Below are 17,498 nucleotides of genomic sequence, written 5' to 3' on the forward strand. Positions count from 1 at the left end.
TTGCGTCACAGGTTTGTTTCCTGCAGCTGAGACTCCATCACTCCATCCACTGTTACTGAATCATGCCTGAATACAACAAATGGCCAAAAGTATGTGGACACCTGAACACATCTGACATGTGACTGTGACACCGCGTCCATTAACGTGCTGCTCCAACAGACGCCACTCTGCTGACTTTTTAGTCGGAGACGTGAGAGAAAAGCTGATGTTCACTTTGAGAAAGAGACAAAACAGATGAGCTTTAACACAAAGAGTTTAATTCAGAGATAAATATCATCCTTCATGAGCTCTGGGTGCAGGCGACAGAGAAAAGTTGTTCATTTGTATACCAACAACTACCAACATTATAATGATACAAAGCTGGTGGAAAATCAGCAAAGTTTCCCTTTAAGTGCTTCATGTTGTTTTCTCACAGATGTTGCCTTCACAGACTTCATAAATATTCAGTCACAGTGATTTATGTCACCAACAATAATGTTAATATTAATACTGCATTCATTTCTTATCAGTGTAATTACCAGTTTCTGACTGATAAAAAGTTTTGTTTGCTGTTAAGAGGAATTAATCCCAAATCTGACGGATGCAGCGACATGTTCAGTTCACAGTATTTTGAACCGTCACAGGACCAACTCTGCTGTCATGGTCCCACGCTGAGTCCCTGTTACGTCCCACAGAAACAGTGTCTCTGCACTGCTGTTTATGGTTGGAAAGTTAACCAGACGTCCATTAACCATACGGTTTTAACCATACGGTTAAAAAAGCCTTCCTTTAAAGCATAAATCTCTCATTCCATCACTGTGCTGGCATCTAAATCAAACCTTTGGAATAACACTGTAGTGTTCAAACATGATTCCCCTTTTTGTGCAGCTTAGGACACTAAATTTGTCCTGCACAGCTGAAAACAACGATGTCTAAAAGTCTGGACACAACATGCAGAGAAGTTTCATGTGTTTGTAAATTAAACAAACCTGAATACTTGGATGTCTTTGGTCTCACATCAGTTAACTTAAATACACAGTACTGTCCCTGTAGGCTGTCTAACATTAGTGTGTGTGTTATGGAGTGTGTGTGAGCAGTGAGTCCAGCTGGTCCAGTCTGTGTTTCAGTCCCAGTAAACTCTCCTCAGTCTCCAGTCGTCTCACCGTCAGAGTCTCCTGCTGATTCCACAAACTGCAGCGCAGACGAGCCTCGATGACAAAACAACAAACGCTCGGTCAGGTTTTAGTCTTTAGCTCTCGCTCGACTGGAGACGACAGTTCAACAAACATTTTGGGTAAAACCTCGAGTCCTCTGTCTCCTTCAGATGGATATCAGTCTCTCTGTGTGTCCAGCACAGAGAGGTCCAGGAGCCGTTAGCCTAGCTTAGCACAAAGACAGTCTCACAACTCCAAGTCTGATTCACATGTCCTGTGTTGTTAGCTAACAGGCTAGTAGCCCTCCATCCTGTACTCAGCTGGCTGACAGAAGAGTTAAAGCACTATGACTTCAGGAGCCAGCTGCACAAAGTTTCAGACGCCCTCACCTGTCTGCTGAACTCTGTGGTGACGCTCCTGTTAAACAAGAGGAGGATGAAATATTGGTGCTCCAACATCAGGATTCAAGTGAGTTCTAGTTTTGTCTTCTTTCCAGAAGTTTAATCTTTTCCTCCTCTGACTAATTTGGTTTTTTTGGTCTTTTTTTTAATCCATTGGCCAACTTTGAGTCATCATGAGGGGAAGTACAGGTAAAACAAAATGGTCTCCATGAAAACTGTAGTTTCACTGCTGTAAAATCTCCTTCGGTGTAGTAAATGTTTTTTTCTTAAATGACGAAACCTTTTCAGAGATTCTGTGCAACACGCAAAGGGAAACTTAAGCCTTAAATATCATAGTTAAGGAGGAACTTAAGGTGTTTTGTGCAGCTGACTCCAGGACTCAGAAACACCTCTTCTCACACTTCTATTTCTACACATGTTAAATAAACACACAACATGTGAATCAGAAGGAACATCTGACTCTGAAGCAGACAGACAGCAAGAGGATTTACCCTTCATCTGTAGTTCAGTATAACTATATTCAGGTTACAAACAGTAACAGGAAACCAGCAGGTAATAAAAAGTCAGACTGGATCATGTGGATTTCATACATTATACTTTATCCCTTTAATTATTTAGCTACTAATTATTTCATTAATTTCTTTGATTAAGACTCACAAACACTTTTCCACTGTTTGTAAATCTAAATCTCTGTGTTTGGTTGGACAGATTCACCAGTCTGAAAGATTCATTAATGTTTCTTGTGAAAGTTATTAATAAAATGTTGTTTACCTTCAGTCGGTCCTCTTGTTGTCTCAGTTTTTCTCTCTGCAGCTCCACCTTCCACCTCTCCTCCTAAAAACACACACAGGCAGCTACCTGTTGAACTGTCCAATATAAAAAGCCCCTAGAGCCCCCCAGTACAGGGCTGCTCACATACTTTTAAACCTGAACAAATCATATAAATACATGAATGAATAAACATATGCTAATTTCATTTCTACACGTGTAAATGTGACTTTATGTATGCATGTACTTCAGGGCCTGTATGTAAGGTAAATGACCACTTATTTAATTATTCACATACATCTACTAATGTAGAATTTAAGTTAAGACTTTACCTCAGCATTTATTCATTCATTCATTCATCTCAATGAGTACTATCACAGGACATTTAATAGAAAAGATACAACAGAGTAGTTTTAGTTAAAGGTGCAGTCTGTAGGATTTAGTGGCATCTGGAGGTGAAGTAGCAGATTGCAACCAAACAAAAACCCCTCAGCTCATCCACCAGAAACCACTTCTTCTTCTTCTTCTTCTTCTTCTTCTTCTTCTTCATTTTACCAAATTCAAGCTGCCACGTCAAAGTAAAAATGTCAAAGGCCGTTGTTTGTCCATTCTGGGCCACTATATAGAGACATGGTGGTGTAACATGGTGGACTCTGTGGAGGACGATCTGCTCCAGAAGTAGAAATAAAGGCTAAACTAACAAAAATATAACCCAAGTTAGCTTCAGGTGATTATACGCAAATTAAAACATAATCATGAAAATTATTTTCAATTTCTGTAAAAAAAAAATCCCCCTGACTTCTACACTCTGCACCTTTTAAGTGTTAACATGTCTGCAGTTGTCAGGCTGATGGGTGTGTCTCTCAGGACTCACCTCAGAGCTGAGGGCTGATCTCAGACCAGCTGTAGACAGGTAGAAAGCTTCCTCCTCCTCCTCCTCCTCCTCCTCCTCAGACGCCTCTCTGCTGTCCTCCTACACACAAACGCACATCACATGAATCAACAGTAGATTAACTAAAAAATTAAAGACTTGTACTTAGTATTATTATTTAATCATTGTGATGCTTCACCAGCTCTTCTTTCTTGTGTAGCTCGTCTTCTTTCACACAAAGCTCATCCTGTTTCTTTTGTAGCCCCTCCTCCTCCCGCTGTAGCTCCTCCTCTTTCTGCTGTAGCTCCCCCTCCTTGTGTTTTAGCTCCTCCTCCTGCTGCTTTAGCTCCTCCTCCTTGTGTATCAGCTGTTTCTCTCTCAGCGACAGCTCTTCCTCTGCTCAGTCACAATCAAACACAAACATTTTTTTCTCACATGAATTTGTCGTCATGTATCATGTCTCAGCTTCTAAACTCATATGGCTCATAAAGTTTTCATAAATGATTGATAGAGAGATTTCTGTGATGACGGACTGAGCTGGTTGAGCTGCAGCTGCTGTTCGGCCAGACGGCGCCCCCTGTCCTCCAACTGACACACTGCAGCTTTAACATCCTCCAGTCCAACACACAATGCCTGACAGAGGGGGAGAGACACAGAGACAGATTATCATTAGACTAATATCACACACACACACACAATTATAAGATATAATAAGAAATACTGTATATGTTGTTTATGACTGGCGGATCAATTCGGATGTTGTATTGATGTTATATTGATGATGTCATATTAATGTATGGGCCTACTGTCCAAACCGTTGGACAAATTACATTTTGTGTTATGTTAAAACTTTCATGCCAAGAAAAGGCCACTGAATTGAAAAGTGAATTCAATTGATAGAGAGAGCACCAGTGAGCACTGGACTGAGATGGAGCTGAAACAATTAGTCAATCAATTGATTAGTAGATCGGCCAAAAATGAACAAGCAACAATTTTGATGATATATTAATTGTTTAAGTCGTTTTAATACAAAAATGGAAACACTTCTCTGGTTTCAGCGTCTGAAATGTGAATATCTGCTGGTTTTCTTGTCTAACTAACTATTTAATATTCCAGAGCTGTGGATGTTGTCAGTTCCTTCAACGATAACGACTTTATACTTTTATTTTGCTTACATCCAGTGAGGATTGTGGCTGTGTGTCTTTGAAGTGTGTTTGTTGTACCTGTCTGCATTCAATCTGTCTGTCCAGCTCCTTTAGTTGTTCTGCTCTCTGCTGCTGCTGCTGACTGGACACACTCAGCTCCTACAGGACACAAACACACTCATCAGGAAAAGCACGTCACACAGTCCAGTCCAGTCTGGTCTTGTCCAGTCCAGTCTAGTCCAGACTGCAGGCCTTAGTGTGTGTGTGTGTGTGTGTGTTCTCACCTGTTCCAGGCTCTGCAGGTGTTTCTTCATCTCCTCCACCCGTTCACTCAGCAGAGACAGCAGCTCAGAGTTCTCTGAAACACAAAACATGAGATGATGTTGATGTGTCTTCAACTCTTTTGTGTCTCTTTTACATTTAAAGTTATTCTGTGTGTAAAAGTTTGTGTATCATAGTAAAATCTGTATTTTATAATATATTCTTATGTATGGTGTCTTCGTAAGTTACAGTCTTAATATCATATTTTTTTATGTGATAGTATAGTATTCATGTTATGGTCTTTATGTGATACCATTAAGCTTCTCGTGACTGGCTGCTGTATCTCTGAGCACTTCCTGTTTGAGACGCTGGGCGTGGCTGTGCTCCTCCCTTTGCTTAGCGAGCTCCATCTCCACTGCTGACAGACTCCTGACACAAACACAAACTACAGTCATGCGTGCAGTCATCAACAATTTCAAAGCATATTAGATCCAGTGTAGAGCAGCTGATGATACACAACACGTGATAACATCATTCATAGCTTTTAACGCAGTGAGTGAGTTTTGTTTTACATCTTTCCACTTCTGAATAACCTGTGGGGTATTTTCTTTATCATGTTTGTATAGACAGTATGTTAACAACTTTTATATATATCATGTGGATGCACCTGTCAGCGTGCCTCCGTCTGGCCTCCAGGTGTTTACACTGCTCCTGCAGGCTGTTCTTCTCCTCCCTCCTCCTGCTCAGCTCCTCCTGCACCTCCTGCACATTAAACATTACAAACAACAACTTATCAATACATATCAATACATCTGTCCCTTGACTTACACCACTGTGAGTCATGGTCTACAGCACCACAGAGAGGTCACTATGTCGGGTTGTGTGATTGGATGAGTACACCGGACTCCAGTGGATTTTACTGTCTTCTGTTTCCAGTTTTTATCCATTGGGGATCTTTAAAGAGTTAAAAAGCTCACATAGTATTTTGATAATATTCCAGTAAAAGTCTCTATTGAAGTATATGTTTTGAATTCAAAGTATAATGTAAAATGTAACTCATTGTATGTATGACAAAAATGGGAAAGAGGGAGACCTGAGGATGTATTCTATAACTGTATTTTAAATATTTTCTACCGACCTGCAGCTCTGTTTGCTGTTGTTTTGTCTCTTGAAGACGGATTTCTGCTTTCTTCTTGTGGGACTCAGCTTCCTGTTGCAGCTCAGACAGCTCTTCCCTTTTCCTATTCACCTCCTCCTGCATTTTGTCCAGTTCCTCCTTCTTCCTGTCCACCTCCTCCAGCTTCTCTTTCAGCTCTTCCTTCCCCTTGTCCAGTTCCTCCTGTGTCCCGTTCAATTCTTCCCTCGTCCTGTCCAGGTCATGCTGCTTCCTGACCAGCTCGCCCTTTGTCTTGTCCACCTCTTCCTGTATTCTGTCCAGCTGATGCTGCTTTTTCTGGAGCCGCTGTTCACGCTGGGTGCGTTTGGTTTTCATGTCCTCCAGCGCCTGCTGCTCTGCAAGTAACTCCTGAAGGACCTGTCTGAGCTCTGGACACACACACACACATATATGTATCATGCTATAGGCTATAACATGAGGTTGAAGATTTGTCTACACTATCTACATCAATATTCTCTATACAGGATCCCAGCATCGCAGACCAATGCAAATGTCCACGGTGTCCTTCCATATCAAATAGCTGTTTAATGCTTTATTAATGTTCAGTATGTTGTGAAGACAGACTTTAAGGACAGAGGATGTTCTACATTGTACAGAATGTGAAGCACCTGTGGGACAAATTTGTGATTTTTGGTTGTAGAAATAAAACCGACTTGACTCGACACAAGGTGAGATGAGTGACCAACAACTACCGTGGCTGAGAGCCAGAGTTTGAGGCAGCTTCCAGTCAAACCTCCAAATATGATTCTCTTTAGGCTTTGACATCTCCTTACGGAGACGCAGACATGTGGAGCTGAGAGCTGAACTTGTGTTAAAACCGCACTGACTTTGTATTTGTAGCAAGAAGATGATGGTTATCTCATTAATTTCTATACAATTTGATAAGTTGTTATTAAAGGAACTGCAGCTCAACACACTTGACCCCAACAATCAGCCGTGAAGCTTGTGTTGATTGGATAACATCATAAAAAACATTTCTCAGTCATGTGACCGTTTCAAACACTGCTGCTTTATTCAGGTGCTCGTGTTACCACATCTGCATGTGTGTGTTTGTGTTACCTGCTCTGTGTGTGTTGAGTTCAGACTGAACTGTGGTGAGTCTCTGTTCGTCCTCTCTCAGAGCGGAGACTGTAGACCTCTTCTCACTCAACAGCGCCTCCTGCTGCTCCAACACCTCCTACACAAACACACACAAACACTCAAATGTATTTTCTTTGTTTCCTGAACTACCATTAAACTATTTCAGAAGCTCTTCTGTCTGCTGGGCCTTTTCCACTGCAGCATCTTTAAAAGCTGCCACCTCAGTTTTCCAACAACACATGAGACTAAAACACATTTCTCATTTAAAAGGCGACATGTTCCAGATGGTGAGAAGGTGAAGTCAGCTGCTGCTGAGGCAGATAACGATAGAATAAGAGTTGGTTGGAGGTTTACTCTAAATCCAGGTGCCTGCTGGGACAGAAACAAACAGGTCGGTATCCAGCATGTTGCACCGCATCATAGTTTTTCAGTTTGCTTCATCGCAGCACTGTGATCCTTCATTTCATATAATTTTGCTTCATGTTTGTAATATTCATCATATTGTATTATAACATCACTCCACTGTGTGGCTTCCTGCTGTATGCCCATTTCTGCAAGACTCATGTCTGTGTTTGCTGCAGTCGTCCTTGTCGTGATTTGACGTCACATCTGCTTAACCAAACCAGATTTAGAGCACTGACAGGACCTGCAATTTGGATTCAGTATCACCTCCTAAGCAGAGTCCAAATGTAGTTCAGTAACTTTCCCTCAAAGTGGACAGAGGACAGCTGAAACAAAAGAATAGACCCTGATGATGGATACAAGTTAAGTTCCTGCAGTGGAAAAGGACAATAACTGTCTCCTTCATCTCCTCCTCTTTTCCCTCCTGCTCTCCTCTGGTCACCTTGACTCTGTTCTGCAGTCTCTGCTGCTCCTCTCTGACCTCCTCCACTCTGTTCATAGCTGTTTGATGCTCCTCCCTCCTCTGAACCAGCCTCTGCTCCTGCTGCTCCACCTGCAGGGAGGACCACAGGGTTTACATGATGTTTTCTAAAACTTTGCCAAGCTCACTGACCTGCCCGAGCTAAAGAACAATGGTCCGGTATCTTCTTCCTTATTTAATTTCAGTCTTTACCTCCTCTGTTTGGCATCTCAAAAAGAGGATTTAAAAAAGACAGAGAGAGAGAGAAGGGCAACAATGCTCTGACAACTATACATAAAAAAACAGGAAAAGATATGATAATATTGACATAGTTAAGTTTATGAGCAGGTGTTGGTTTTAAGAACAAATCCAGAGAATTGCTAAAATCTTAATGGCTACAAGAACAAGAATTTAAGTAAATGCTCATTCATCTGTTTGAACAGTGATAGTTTACCTGACAGTTGAGTGAGACCAGACGCTCCTGAGAGTCCTGAAGGTCTGACAGCACATTAGCTAATCTACACACACACACACACACACACACACACACAGAAAGAGACAGAGAAGTGCGTATCATGTGATAAACTTGTGATAGGTCTGAAAACATATCAACACAAATTCAGACCAACTCTATGAGGGAACATGTTAGCATTCCAAGCTATCATGTGCATAACACCATGTACATCCAGCTGCTTCACAGCGCTCTAAAAACCCTTTTCCGATTCATACTTAGCATTTGTTACACTTCCTGTTCCTGGCAGCTTGAGGGTTTTTACTGTGAAGGGATGTCGGCCGAAGTGTAATGAACTGATATATTAGAATAGAAGGCGAACGGGTAGCTCTGTCACTTTATAATATAATAACATGAACTAAATTCACATCTTTATTTCAGTATCCCTACCTGTCTGTAGCTGTGTGTATTTTTGTGTCGAGTTGTTGTAACTCCTGATCTCTGCTTCTCAGTGCCTCCTCCACCTCCCTCACAGTCTGCTCCACCTGTCTCCTCCTCCTCAGCTCCTCCACCTCCTCCTGCAGCTCTCTGGTGATCAGTTCAAACATTATAATGATGATGATGGTGAAGAATTGCATATTGTTATGAGTGTGGAGGTCAGAGGTGAGCCTGTGAGGGTTTACCTTATGTGCTTTGAGGCCTCCAGCAGACAGGAAACGCTGTCCTGAGCTGTGCACTGTAACTCGTCTGCCTCCCGCTGAGCTGAACTGGCCTGGAGGAGATACGAGGACAGACGGGATTGAGTGTTCGAGTCCATGTCACAGTGATATAATGTGTAGATTTAGAGGAGTGTGTGTTTGTGTGTGTGTGCGCACCTTGTCTCTGGTGGTGTGTATGCAGCTCTGAGCCTCCAGTAGCAGTCGGTCAGCCTGCCGGAGTTCAGCTCGTCTCTTCAGCAGAGTTTTCTCCACACACTCCACCTCATCACACACCTGCATCACACTCCTACACACACACACACACACACACAATGAGAACCCTCATTGACACAATCCATCCCATGATCCCTAATCTTAACCCTAAAACCTTAACTTAAGTCTTAACACTTCACAGCCCTTTGAATAGCTGAGGATAAAATGCTCTCACTGTCCAGGTCCAAAACTCTTTGGAGAGAAGTTGTAATGCCCGTTGAAGTGAGCGAACAATCACGCATTTCACATCTGTCTTGTCTGACAGGTCAGAAATCTGGTTGTCCACCTGCTGTTTGAGCAGCTCCAGGGTCTGATATCCAACATGGCTGTTGTCAAAGGATCTGTTATAAACTGTGGTCAGCGTTCTCTTAAAATTACTGTATTAGTATTTTACACGATGTGTGTGACTGTAGTCTGGACTCAGGCTGTGCTATTTTTTTTCTTTCTGTGTTTCCTTAAAAGCAGACATGCTTGAAGTAAAGCTGCTTTTCTCTCTTTTTGCCGTCTTGTGTGAATAAAACTAACTGTACATGGAAAAAACCACCTGGTGGTTCTGTGTTTAAGTGAATGTGAGCAGCCATGTTGTGAGCGATCGACAGTGTGACCACAGAAGTTGTATATAGTCGTACAGGAAGATTAAAACATGTTGTGTGGGTTGGTGCAGCATACAAGAATAATATAATCCTACTGTCCAGTCTCACAAAGACACACACATATACAAACAATACACAGACCATTAGAGTAGATTAAATGAAAAGGGAGGGGTTGAGTGTGTGTATGTGTGTGTTACCGGCGTCGCCTCAGTGTTTGTCGTAGTTGCTTGGTCTCTAGTCGTAATTTCTTCTTCTCTTCCTCCAGTCTCTCTGTTTCTTTGTGCACACACTCACACACACACCTGTCTCCCTGCTGACACACACATGCGTAGAGTTGACAAATCAGTTCTGCCGGCTCGAATGAATTGACCCTGTGCTATGATCTAAATGTGACTTAGGTCGTAAATGATGCCGTGGTAGCTACGCCTTGAAGAACTATGTGTGTCCAGCAGTATTTAATTCTCCAGATTAACAAAAACAGACATAATTATCTGGTTATTTTATATATGAAGAGGTTCTCACCAGTTTTTACACATATATATTTTCATAGCTGTTATGAAATGAATCTCTGGTTCTTTGGTTCTTTCAGATTTACTGTACTATTTCCAACTGAGAATATGTTTTCCTTCTGTCATCTGCAGCAGGTTTGTGTATCAATGTGGTTCGTGGTAGAAAAGCCTGATTCAGGCTGCTGTCACTGACCATGTCTCTGTGTTCAGGGATGTTACAGTGCAGTGCAGCGCCTCCTGCTGGGGAATTGTAGACGACAGCTGCAGGTGAGCCACAGAGCAGCCAGGCGGGTCCAACCAGGGGCGTCTGATTGTCACAGAGCCCAGGAGAGACAGCTGCAGCTGGGGCAGGAGGTGGCTGAGGAGTCCCTCCTCTGGAGCTCCTGTCAGTGTCACTGCCTCCTCCGCTGTCCCTCCACTCTGCTGCTGCTGGAGACAGTTCACATCAGTCTGATGCATCTACGGTCAGACTCCAAACTTGAAAAACTTCTCAAATGTGCGTGTATACCTGTGTCTGGGTCAGTGTGTGTTGGGGGGATGTAGACCCAGTACCCTCCTCCTACGGGCGGTCTGTCCTGCTGATGCCCCCTGTCAGGAGAACTGAGGTACTGCAACCCCAAACCAGAATCCTGAGTCCCGTGAGAGCCCAGGCTGGGAGCCTGAGAGAGAAAGAGAGAAAGCTTTAGTTCCCATGATGCTCTGAAATTTGTTTTACTCCAAAAAAGAACAACATAGTGGGTGAAAATGAGAATACATGAAAGGCACAAACATCTGAAGTAGGAGTTACTGATAAATATCAGTCCAACGGTGTCTGTGTGACTGGTAAAAAATGCTGAGAAGTCTCACACTGTGTCCAGGAGGTACGAAGCACCACTGTCCTCCATCCGTGGTCCTGATCCCAGTCCTGGTCCTGTTTCTGGTCCTGTCCAGCTTCTGTCTCAGCCTCTGTGTGTGTCTCTGAGCTTTAGCCAGCTCGGCCCTCAGCTCCTCCACTGTGTGAGTGTGTTCAGACTGAACGGACGGTGTGTGAACGCTGCCGTCGAGCTCCTCCACAGAGTTCTGTCAGAAACACATAAAGAGGTCTTGTTACTACAGTTCTGGCTTTTTTTTTCTGTTTTTGTTTTGGATATCATCTCTAATAATAATGATATTGCACTACATTTTAAGATGTTTGGAGATACAAAACCAAAAAATACAAAATATGGTGTTCAGATGAGCAAACCAGAAAAGACTGTTAAATTCTGATGTGTTTAAGTTTGCTAACTTTATCTCAAGCCTGCAACAGAAAGAAAGATGGATTATTTGATTTGTATTATTCTAATTGTTCCCATACTACATAAGTAATGTTAGACAGTGATGATCTGAGGACTGGGCTGTAAAAGACTTTCTGTGTTTTTTACTCCACTTTACTGTGAGTGTGTGTGTGTGTGTGTGTGTGCTTCACATTTTCACACAGGCTCAGAGCTATTTATTGGTCTGATACAACATTTTACTGATCACACTTACGCAGTTTTACTTAACTCTTCGATGCAGGACTGTTGCTTAGAGTGGACTGTTTTACGTGGTGGTATTGTGTGTGTGTAAGTGTGTGTGTGTGTATAGACCTGCTGTGTGTGTGTGTGCAGCTGCTCCACGGTGTCGCTCAGAGCTCTCAGCTGTTCTGTGGTCGACTTCAGCTGTTCAGCTGTTAGCTGATCAGAGTCACACATGGACCTGCTGAGTTGCCATAGTTTCCCGTTCACACGGCCGAGGCTCCTCTGGTGACTTTCGCTCTGTGAATGCAGCTGGACCACAAGACACGACAGTCAGTCCCAGCCTAGAACAACTCGAGAAACACAAGCAGTGAATAAAAGAAGCTTCTGAGTCTCACAAAACAACTGCTGTGAAAAAATTCGAAGGTGGGACTGTTACAATTTTAATAGGTTTACTTTTTTAGCTTTAAAATGTGTTTTTTAAGGACATATAAAATATCAGACAGCATATACTACAATATATTGAGCCCTGTCCTCTGACCTGTTGGCGCAGTGTGTCTCTCTCCTGCTGGACGTCTTGAAGCTGCACACGGCTCTGCTCCAGCTCTGCCTCCTGGACAATATACGCAACAATCATAAATGTAATGAATAGAAATAAACACACTTCTGTACAGTACAGCTGACCAGCTGTGTGTCACACAGTAAAAACTAGTTCTGGACTGTTGCAGACTCAGCTCATACTGACCAGTTTGTGCTGAATGTGTCTGCTTCTGCTCTGAGACCTCTGCAGTCTGTCTCTGAGTCTCTCCAGCTCCTCCTTCAGCCTCCAGTCTGACTTCTGGTCCTGCTGCACGCTGCAGATCATCTCGGCTTCCAGCTGGGACATCTGGCCCTGATCCTGGGCCAGCTGGGCTTCCAAGTGGGCTATGTGGTCTTGATCCTGGGCTAACTGGGCGTGCAATCTGGTTATCTGTTCCTGGCTGTGGTTATGGTCTTGTTGAAGCTGCTCCCTGCTGGTCCTGGTCTGCTGGATCGCACTGTAGAGGTGCTCCAAGCTTCTGGACAACATGTCCTCAGGACTGACAGGACTGCAGGGGGACAGGACAGCTCTTGGACACACTGCTTGTGCACAGAGGCCTTCCAAATCTGCACCTTGGTATTTGAGTTTTCTGTGTGACGAAGTCAACTCATAAAAACACGAGTCGAGTCTGAACTAAAAGCATCACAGCAACATAAGTTTTCAGAATCTTTTACTCTGCAAACAACAAGATTCAGCTCTGCATCAGAATTTTTCTCTTCCTCATTGATATCCTGCCACACCTACAAAGGCAAAACCAATCACTTGCAATCTCACTACACACGTCATTGAACTAAATTCATAAACAGAAGTGGACACTACAACAATCATCCACAGGAGAATTTGCGGGACCAGCCACACAGGAATGTGTTTTATGACCACGAAGCTTCCAGCATGGAACTTTCTTGTAAGAAAATCTGGCCAGACTGCTGCCTTGTGGTGGAGGCAAACTTTAGGGTCTAAGTGTGGAGGCATCAAGCCTGCTACCTTCTGCAGATTTTCTGTGGAGTGTCATTTGCCAAAGGAGGGGAATTAGCTCAAATGGTAGAGCGCTCGCTTAGCATGCGAGAGGTAGCGGGATCGATGCCCGCATTCTCCAAGACACTTTTAACTCCTGCTCCACTGAAAGACGGATGCTACTAAATGTTTCACAGTTTGGACTTAAATACATGTAACTTCAACAGAAGTGAAACCTGATGCAGCAAAATGTCTATGAAGTGAAATATGTGACACCCTGAAGAATGTAGCGTTCTGCTCTGTCTCCATCGCTCTAACTCTCCTCCTAAATGTCAGCTTTAATCTCTCCCTCTGCTCATCTTGGAGCTGTTTGACCAACATCTGCTATTTGTTTTAGGCCACACATACATGGGATTATTTAAAGACAGGGGTTTGCATCTTTAAAAAAAAAAAAAAGTATCAAAAAGAACAGTAATCTAAGTAAAACATTTTTTGACCACGCTGACAGGTGATCTCATTACAGTTGTTCCCCTTCAGCATGCCGTCAAAACAGCTCACTCAAAGGCAACAGCAACAACTTTGTCCCACCAACCAGAGGTCTGACCAGGTTTAGTCCTAAACTGCTTACTGTACATTTATGTGTAAACATATAAAAAGCCTGTTTCCCCTCATGATGTTGTAAACAGAGGAGATACCAGCGCAAACTCTGATGTCACAGGCCAAAAAAGCTCACAGTTTTACCTGTTTGCCACATTATGTGCTCAGTTAAAAGTGCTCGGCAGATAGATTTACCTTTCAATACTTTAAACATTACTTGTAATACAAACTGATCATTTTATCTAAATTCTCACTCTTTAACTGCAAACTGCCAGAACTGCTAGTTCCTAGTCCCTGATACATAGTTTGACCCACTGCAATTAACAGACGAGGTGGCCGAGTGGTTAAGGCGATGGACTGCTAATCCATTGTGCTCTGCACGCGTGGGTTCGAATCCCATCCTCGTCGCTATAAGGTTAACTTTAGCCTGCCATGGTTACATGTCAACAATGTCATAAATCTGTTACAATAACCATAGGTGGCAGTTACTGCAGATTACAGTTAGCTTAAATGAGGTCCATGTTACAACAAAAAATGTAGTTTGTGTTGTGGAAGTGTTTTATGTAGCAGTGACCAGTAATACTGGAGCCAATTTTGATGATATTGTTCCTGAATATAATGTGATTTTGATGTTGACAGAGCTGAACGACTGCAGTATATTATCCTGAGTTCACAGGATCCAAAAACACTGTCCTAGATAAAGAATTAAACAAACAACAATGACTAATTATACAGATTTTCAGTGGAGTGTTCCTTTAAGACAGATGGGAATTAGCTCAAATGGTGGACTGCTTGCCTTGCAAGTGAGAGGTAGTGGCATCGATGCAGAATTTGGTATCATGTCTCTGTAGCTTCAACAGAAGTGAAACGTGGTTCAACAAGAGATGTACAAATTGAAATATGACAGACTGTGGAGAATGCAGCGTCATGCTCTGTCCCTGTCACTCTAATTCTGCTTCCAAAGGTCAGCTTTAATCTCTCTGCTTCAGATACCCAGAGAGAACATGTAGCCTCCACATAGAAAGAGTGAGGCAACACTGCTAACCACCGTGCTACCAACGTGATAGACCATCACTACAACCACATTAGTGACATGCAAATCAGCACAATAGAGACGAGGTGGCCGAGTGGTTAAGGCGATGGACTGCTAATCCATTGTGCTCTGCACGCGTGGGTTCGAATCCCATCCTCGTCGATTGGTCTGATTTTGACATGGATTATCTCATACATAGAAACTTCTGGAAAGCATCCTGTGTGATCTAATTGCATTTCAAAGATACAACAGCAGTAGTTCAGGATGGTACCTGTACTTGTTCTCGTCCAGCTCCTCTGATCCACTCCTCCGTACCTTCTGGGGATTCAACAAAGTAGCTGTAATGTGGTCCAGCTGAATTCCGGTTTGGTCTAGGTGTTCCCTGGTTTCGTTATGCTGCATTCTGGTCTGGTGTAACTGGGCTTTGGTCTGGTCCAGTTGGGCCTGAAGTCTCTGGATCACTTGCTGAAGAGATGATTTCTCATCCTGCACAAAGACAGACACAGAAAACCTAACCAAAAGGTTGGTGCTGCACATGGTTCACATGGAGAGGAGCTACACTGTACACCAACCGCAGAGGGTCAGGAATCATTTACAAACAACATTTTTCCATCAATTTGTAACTTAATGTGATTGCTGATTATGTCTAATGGTACTGATCATCGTTTATCTAAACTATTTTTACTCAGTTAGCAAATTGCTTTCATTGAGAATGCATAAAACAACTAAAGTTAGCCGGCAGCTAAGTTAGCACTCTTTAGCAGCAGCAGAGACATGTATAAAAGTTGTCCTGACACAGGATAACTGCATTTTTGTCCCTGTCCTCTCGTGTTATTCAGGCTTCTCTAACTGTCACCTGTCCGGGTCTCTCTCTGCAACTGACTTGACTTGAATTAACAGTAGGTCCTCCCCGGCCTCCGCCTTGCAGTGAGGGGTCAATGTGATAAAAGTGATGCATCAGTTTCTGTTCTGGACACTGTTATCAGGCGAGAGTGAGTTGGGTTTAACCAAACTAAGGTCCAAACTTCAGGCTGCAGCAGTTCTGGGTCTAGCCGTGGGTGTGTGTTTCATGTTTATGTGTGTGTGTGTGTGTGTGTGTGTGTGTGTGTGCTGACCTGCAGTGTGTCGATGGTTGACTGTAGCTGAGACTCTGTGATCTCTCTGCTCTGTTGCTCTTTGTCCACAACTGCCTGGAGAGCATCATGCTCCAACTAGACACACACACACACACACACACACACACACACACACACACACACACACACATTAGCTGTTTATTCATATTTCAAAGCAAGAGGAAACATTTTGAAGCTGTTTGTGTGTGTCTCTATATTAGTGTGGACTTCTCATTGACAAAATGCAAACTATAACAAAAAAAAAAAAATACTAACCTAATACTAACAACACAGTCTAGAGCAGCATTGTTCGAATCTTTAAAATGATAAACAACTTCGACAATAAATAATTAATAAAAAAAAAAAAAAAGATTTCTAATGAACCATTTCTGACACTACATGTTACCTGTCCTAGTGTGATCTGTCGGGTTAGCTCCTCCCTCAGCTCTGCCTCCAGCTCCACCTGCTGTCTGCTGCTCTCCACCTGTCTGTCCCTCAGAGTCTGGGCCTCCATCCGCAACACTGACAGCTCCTCTTGCAGGACGGACATGTCCTAAGGACGGACGGATAGACATACAGAGTCCACATGCATTACCCCGGGAGATATCAAACACTAACATTTACCCTCAAAGACACACACACTGACCTGCCTGTGTGTCCTGGAGGTGTCCTCCAGCTGTCTGCAGTGTCTCTGGGTGTCCTCTAGGTAGAACTGCAGACTCTGATTTTCACCCTGCAGACTGTGAACCTGCTGATGAGCTTGATGCGCCTGAAACACACACACACACACACACACACGCACGCACGCCCAAGCAATATTAGCAAGTCTTTACTCTTTTACACATTATTACTACTCCTAAAACAAAAGCATCTTTCATACACTTTTGTGTAATCTTTGTTTTCTAAATAAAGATTATATCATCTGAAAATACTCAATATTTTTCCAAGATGAGGGTTTTAAAAAAAGTAATAAACACATCTGTATTATAAACTACTGTACACTTCCACATGTGAATCAAAACAAACACTGTTACAGTTACTTACAGTTTTCATATCAGTTTTCATTGATGACGTTCCCTCAGCCTCAGCTGTACTGTAACTAGCGACTTTCAGTAAACTGTGCTATGCAGTATAATCCATCTAGGGTGCTGCAATAGATCTATTGTATTGCTGATATGTAAACATGACATGCCTAAAGTTAACTCCTTTGCGACAAGTATGGGACTTTAACCTACGCAACAGTCCATCGCCTTAACCACTATTTCACATTCTATAGACGTATTTCAGAGAATGTGGTTCTAGTAATTCCTGGTTTAATTTACATTTCTGGTGGACATTAATCCTATATCCTGAGCTGTAATTGATGAAGTAAACGTTTATAAAGGTTTCAGGTCCTACCTGCTCTCTGAGTCCTCTAAGATACTCCTGAAGTCCAGAGATGATTCCCTCCAAATCCCTCTGAAGAGCTTCATTTGCCAAAATTTGACCTGGAGGACGAGGAGGGGGCGAAGACAAGGAGAGGAGA

General features: G+C 42.9%; 1 protein-coding gene and 3 non-coding genes across 4 annotated transcripts in view; 3 read left to right on the top strand and 1 right to left on the bottom strand.

The window, feature by feature from the left end:
* Positions 1-285: 285 nt before the first annotated feature.
* The window catches only part of cntrl (centriolin), a 30,721-nt gene continuing 13,508 nt past the window's right edge, over positions 286-17,498 (bottom strand). The window contains exons 10-37 of the mRNA XM_070833368.1: positions 17,372-17,460; positions 16,620-16,742; positions 16,380-16,526; positions 15,974-16,069; positions 15,130-15,344; positions 12,440-12,782; positions 12,236-12,307; positions 11,827-12,006; positions 11,069-11,281; positions 10,731-10,881; positions 10,416-10,648; positions 9,911-10,023; positions 9,025-9,154; positions 8,833-8,921; positions 8,600-8,737; positions 8,153-8,216; positions 7,681-7,791; positions 6,816-6,933; positions 5,718-6,124; positions 5,247-5,341; positions 4,893-5,008; positions 4,603-4,676; positions 4,397-4,477; positions 3,707-3,806; positions 3,373-3,569; positions 3,177-3,275; positions 2,306-2,368; positions 286-1,187 (exon numbers count right to left, since the gene is read on the bottom strand). Of these exons, the coding sequence (XP_070689469.1) occupies positions 1,056-1,187; positions 2,306-2,368; positions 3,177-3,275; positions 3,373-3,569; positions 3,707-3,806; positions 4,397-4,477; positions 4,603-4,676; positions 4,893-5,008; positions 5,247-5,341; positions 5,718-6,124; positions 6,816-6,933; positions 7,681-7,791; positions 8,153-8,216; positions 8,600-8,737; positions 8,833-8,921; positions 9,025-9,154; positions 9,911-10,023; positions 10,416-10,648; positions 10,731-10,881; positions 11,069-11,281; positions 11,827-12,006; positions 12,236-12,307; positions 12,440-12,782; positions 15,130-15,344; positions 15,974-16,069; positions 16,380-16,526; positions 16,620-16,742; positions 17,372-17,460 (3,989 nt within the window). The 3' untranslated portion in view covers positions 286-1,055. The remainder of the gene's footprint in view (positions 1,188-2,305; positions 2,369-3,176; positions 3,276-3,372; positions 3,570-3,706; positions 3,807-4,396; positions 4,478-4,602; positions 4,677-4,892; positions 5,009-5,246; positions 5,342-5,717; positions 6,125-6,815; positions 6,934-7,680; positions 7,792-8,152; positions 8,217-8,599; positions 8,738-8,832; positions 8,922-9,024; positions 9,155-9,910; positions 10,024-10,415; positions 10,649-10,730; positions 10,882-11,068; positions 11,282-11,826; positions 12,007-12,235; positions 12,308-12,439; positions 12,783-15,129; positions 15,345-15,973; positions 16,070-16,379; positions 16,527-16,619; positions 16,743-17,371; positions 17,461-17,498) is intronic.
* trnaa-agc (transfer RNA alanine (anticodon AGC)) lies at positions 13,298-13,370 on the top strand. Its single transcript has one exon. It is a non-coding gene; the product is annotated as a tRNA-Ala (tRNA).
* Positions 14,152-14,233, top strand: trnas-gcu (transfer RNA serine (anticodon GCU)). The gene has a single exon. It is a non-coding gene; the product is annotated as a tRNA-Ser (tRNA).
* On the top strand, positions 14,939-15,020 carry trnas-gcu (transfer RNA serine (anticodon GCU)). Its single transcript has one exon. It is a non-coding gene; the product is annotated as a tRNA-Ser (tRNA).

Source organism: Pempheris klunzingeri, chromosome 7 (genome assembly GCF_042242105.1).
Source record: "Pempheris klunzingeri isolate RE-2024b chromosome 7, fPemKlu1.hap1, whole genome shotgun sequence".
NCBI lineage: Eukaryota > Metazoa > Chordata > Actinopteri > Acropomatiformes > Pempheridae > Pempheris > Pempheris klunzingeri.